Raw genomic sequence first — 4,267 nt, 5'->3', positions numbered from 1 at the left:
GACTAAATAATCACCAGAATCACATATTTGACCAACAGACGCAAGATTCAATTTGAGTTTTGGAATAAGATAAACATTAGGGAGAGACAAGTGAGGTGTGACAACAGAACCAACACCTGCTAAGGGCATAGGAGTGCCATCAGCAGTCATAACAGGAATGGAGGACAAAGGGGACACTGAGGTAAAAGATGAGGAATCTGGAGACATATGATGGGAAGCACCAGAGTCCAAGACCCATTTAGAGTGTGACATACCTGAGGAACTATGAGGCAACTGACCTATGGAAGAAGCAGACATTGCTTGTGGCTGCAAGGAGAGAAACTTCTGAAATTGCTCAACCAAAGTATTAGGATTGGTAATAGAGCCTGGGGAAGCTACTGCTGCAGTATTGTGGTGTGGTGGTTTATAACCCTGAGATGGTCGATGAGCATTAGCTTGTGACTGACTGCCAGACTTCTAAGCTTGATTCTGTTGTCTCAACTTAGGACACTGAGCCTTCCAATGACCTTTCTGCTTACAGAAACTGCATTCATCAAAGCCAACCCTTGTGTAAGGCTTGTTCTGATGATTAGAGAATGGCTTAGAAGGTACTGCTAGTACAGAAGGATTTGAAGCAAAAAGAATTCCCTTTTCAGAATAAGACTGAAGACGTATTTCTTCAACCAATAACTCACTGACAACAGAGTCAACAGAAGGCAGTGGAGTACGATGCAGAATTGAACCTCTAAGTCCTTCGAAGTCACTGGGAAGTGCTGTTAAAAACTATACCAATCATTGTTGCTCTCTACGCTCAATATAGGCACCACATGCCTTTAATTCTACTGATTCTGTAAGAGCCAATTGATCCCAAAGATCTATCATAGCAGAATAAAACTCTTGAATACTCATATTCTTCTGATGAAGAGCTCGTTTGTCATTCTCTAATTGATACTGTTTTGCAAAATTTGATTGCGTGAATAACCTTTGCAGATGATCCCAAACCTCTTTTGTTGTATCATACTTCGCCAACTGCGTACCTATCGAATGCTCAACAGAATTGTTGATCCAAGTAATGATCTTTGCATTATTTGCTTCCCATGTATCTATCAAAACAGCATCACCCTCCTCAATATTCTTAGGTATTATATAAGTTCCACTAACATACCCCCACATCTTCTTACCCTTAAGAAAATTTCGCATTACATAGCTCCAATACGAATAGTTCTTCCCATCCAACCTCACACTCACAGACTAAAGTGAATCATCTCTTTCAGGAGCCATAATTAACAATCACAAAGAGCCAAAATGCAAAAGCAACGGAAAACAAAATACCAAATTACAGAAACTGAACAGAGATTGCAGAAACTAAACAAATATCTTCTCAAAATTATACGATTACTCCAAAACACAAAACCAATTTGCAAAAACTGAACGTAAATACCAAATTGCAAAAGCTGAAGGGTAAACGAAATACCAAAATATGTGTTTGGGATTAAGCCTCGTTTCATAAAACCAGCTCTGATACCATGTTAAATTAATTGAGATCAAATAGAGAAAAGAGGCTAGAATTCTGAATAATCTGTATATTATAAATGCTTAGTCTTAACCTAAATACAAATAAAGTATATATAGGTCAAACTAAAAGTATTATTCTACCCTTAATAAATAAGACTACATAAATATTATTTAACAATAACTATAGCTCCATGTTTTCCAAGAGAATAAAATATAAGATCAGAAAATACAAGGAAATTTACTCCCTTATAGAAATCCCAACATTTTTTTCTAATTTAAGCTGACATTAACCTGTCTTTTGTATATCCTCGAATTCTCATTCATTTGGCTTTAAACTTGCCAGAAAGTTGCACAAAATTAACTACAATTCTAACTTATCATTCTTTGGAGAGTTACTTTTGGCGAGATGCGCTTTCCCTTGGTAGCCACATCAGTAATTCTAGCTGTCCTGTGGGCTCTTGCTCTAGTACAGAGCCTTGATTTTCAATTTCCAAAGTTCACGCCATCAGATATAAATCGACTTATTTTGAGTTCCAAATCTGTTGTAGCCTTGGACGCCATCCAAGTCACACCAGATTCTAATGGAGCTCCTATGGATAACTTATCTGGAAGGGCCTTGTACAGATGGCCATTCAGACTATGGAGCAACGGAGGGAAGAAAGCATCTTTCAATACAACCTTTGTATTCAATATCAAAAATCAGACAGCTTCAAGTGGTGAAGGCTTAGCTTTTATATTAACAGCAGATCGTGATGTTCCAGATGGAAGTGAAGGACAATGGCTTGGAATCTTAAATTCCACCTTAAATGGATCCATCGAAGCCAGGACAGTGGCAGTAGAATTTGACACCAGAAAAAGTTTCCCGGATGATCTTGATGATAACCATATTGGATTGGATGTGAACAGCATCTACTCAAGAAGATCGGTTTCGTTAAATGACAGAGGCATTTATATTTCTAAGGGCAAAAATATCACGGTAGTTGTTCGATACGACGGCAAGAATTTGACTGTTTTTGTGGGTGAGGACATGAAGAATCCAGTTTTTTCTGAGCATCTCAATCTCTCAGACTATCTTCCAGAAAACGTTTATGTGGGGTTTTCGGGTTCAACAAGTAACAACACTCAACTAAATTGTGTGAGGTCATGGGAGTTCATCGGTTCGGAGATAAAAGACTCCAAGTTGCGGTGGGTTTGGATTTTAGTTGCAGTGGGATCAGTACTAATCCTGTTGATTAGTATTGGTATCGCCCTTTTCTTGTACAGGAAAAGAGGATGTGAAGTGGACAGGCGGGAGGATGCTTATCCAAATATTGATGAGGCAATCCTAGGCTCCTCAACTGCTCCGAGGAAGTACAAATTCAAAGAACTTAGCAAAGCAACTGGTAATTTCAACCCTAAGAACAAGCTCGGGAAAGGTGGCTTCGGGACAGTCTACAAGGGAATCTTGGGAAACAAGGATGTCGCTGTCAAAAGAGTCTCAAAGAAATCAACCCAAGGTAAGCAAGAATTCATAGCAGAAGTCACTACAATAGGCAACCTCCATCACCGAAATCTTGTTAAGTTGATCGGATGGTGCCATGAAAGGCGTGAGTACCTCTTGGTTTACGAATACTTGCCAAATGGAAGCCTGGATAAATACGTATTTTGTTATGAAAAGCCAGGCACGCAGGAAGCAACACTGAGCTGGGAAAAAAGGCTGAGTGTGATTTCCGGAGCGGCACAGGCATTGGATTATCTGCATAATGGCTGCATGAAGAGGGTACTTCACCGAGACATAAAGGCCAGTAACATAATGTTGGATTTAGATTTCAATGCGAAACTGGGAGATTTCGGCTTAGCTCGCACCATTATTCGAAATGAGCAAACTCACCACACAACGAAAGAGCTTGCTGGAACACCTGGCTACATGGCTCCGGAGAGTATTCTTACGGGAAGGGCAACGACCGAAACAGATGTTTATGCTTTTGGCGTTCTTGTTCTGGAAGTTGCTTGTGGAAGGAAGCCTGGAGGGCAGACTGAGCGGGATGACTACATTAGTAACATTGTGCATGGGCTATGGGAACTTTACAGAAGGGGAACGATCCTCGAAGGCGCAGACCCCAGATTGGATGGAATATTCAAAAATGAAGAAATGGAGTGTGTGCTTATTCTGGGGTTGGCCTGCTGCCATCCAAATCCAAACGATAGGCCCTCCATGAAAACTGTTTTGCAGGTCCTTACAGGGGAAGCACCACCACCAGACGTGCCAGCTGAAAGGCCTGTTTTTATGTGGCCGCCCAAGCCTCCATCCTTCAAAGAATGGGGCAACTCTATCATTGGAGGCGAACTCTCTCCATTTTCAGAAATCTCAGGGAGATGAATCAAATGCCAAAGGATCGAAGGAGAATATGTCGATCATCAGTCAGTATGATTTTGTTTTAGTCAGTAATGTAGTAGTAGATATATATTTAGCCATAACGTTGCTGTGTTCCAGGCAATGATTGTTAAGAAATAGCAACACGTCAATAAATTTATTTTTTTCTTCGTCAAATTATGTACATGGTGCTGGAAAACTAGCTGCAGGTTCACCATAATTCCTAGAAGGAAGATGTTTTCTGGAATGTCAAATCCCTTTGGCGAGCCAACGATGGTATATCTTGGTGATCAATTTAATGTTTTTTTAATATGTTATCAAAGTTTTAATGACCAAGCAATATATATTGGACAAGGATTTTTATTTCAATAGAATTTTTTTCATAACAATTTTTTTAAGAAAACTAGAGTTGTCATGCCC

The 4,267-nt window shown here is 39.8% G+C and overlaps 1 protein-coding gene across 1 annotated transcript; it reads left to right on the top strand.

Annotated features, from left to right (window-relative positions):
- The first annotated feature begins 1,824 nt into the window (after positions 1 to 1,824).
- Positions 1,825 to 3,941, top strand: LOC133676535 (probable L-type lectin-domain containing receptor kinase S.5). The gene has a single exon (XM_062098212.1). The coding sequence runs from the start codon at positions 1,901 to 1,903 to the stop codon at positions 3,851 to 3,853; it is 1,953 nt and encodes a 650-aa protein (XP_061954196.1). The 5' UTR covers positions 1,825 to 1,900; the 3' UTR covers positions 3,854 to 3,941.
- Positions 3,942 to 4,267: the final 326 nt, after the last annotated feature.

This window comes from Populus nigra, chromosome 17 (genome assembly GCF_951802175.1).
Source record: "Populus nigra chromosome 17, ddPopNigr1.1, whole genome shotgun sequence".
Lineage (NCBI taxonomy): Eukaryota > Viridiplantae > Streptophyta > Magnoliopsida > Malpighiales > Salicaceae > Populus > Populus nigra.
This window is presented reverse-complemented; position numbering and strand designations above follow the sequence as displayed.

Excerpts from the sequence above, each read along its gene's own strand:
- LOC133676535 (XM_062098212.1), top strand. The coding sequence starts at position 1,901 with ATGCGCTTTCCCTTGGTAGCCACATCAGTAATTCTAGCTGTCCTGTGG.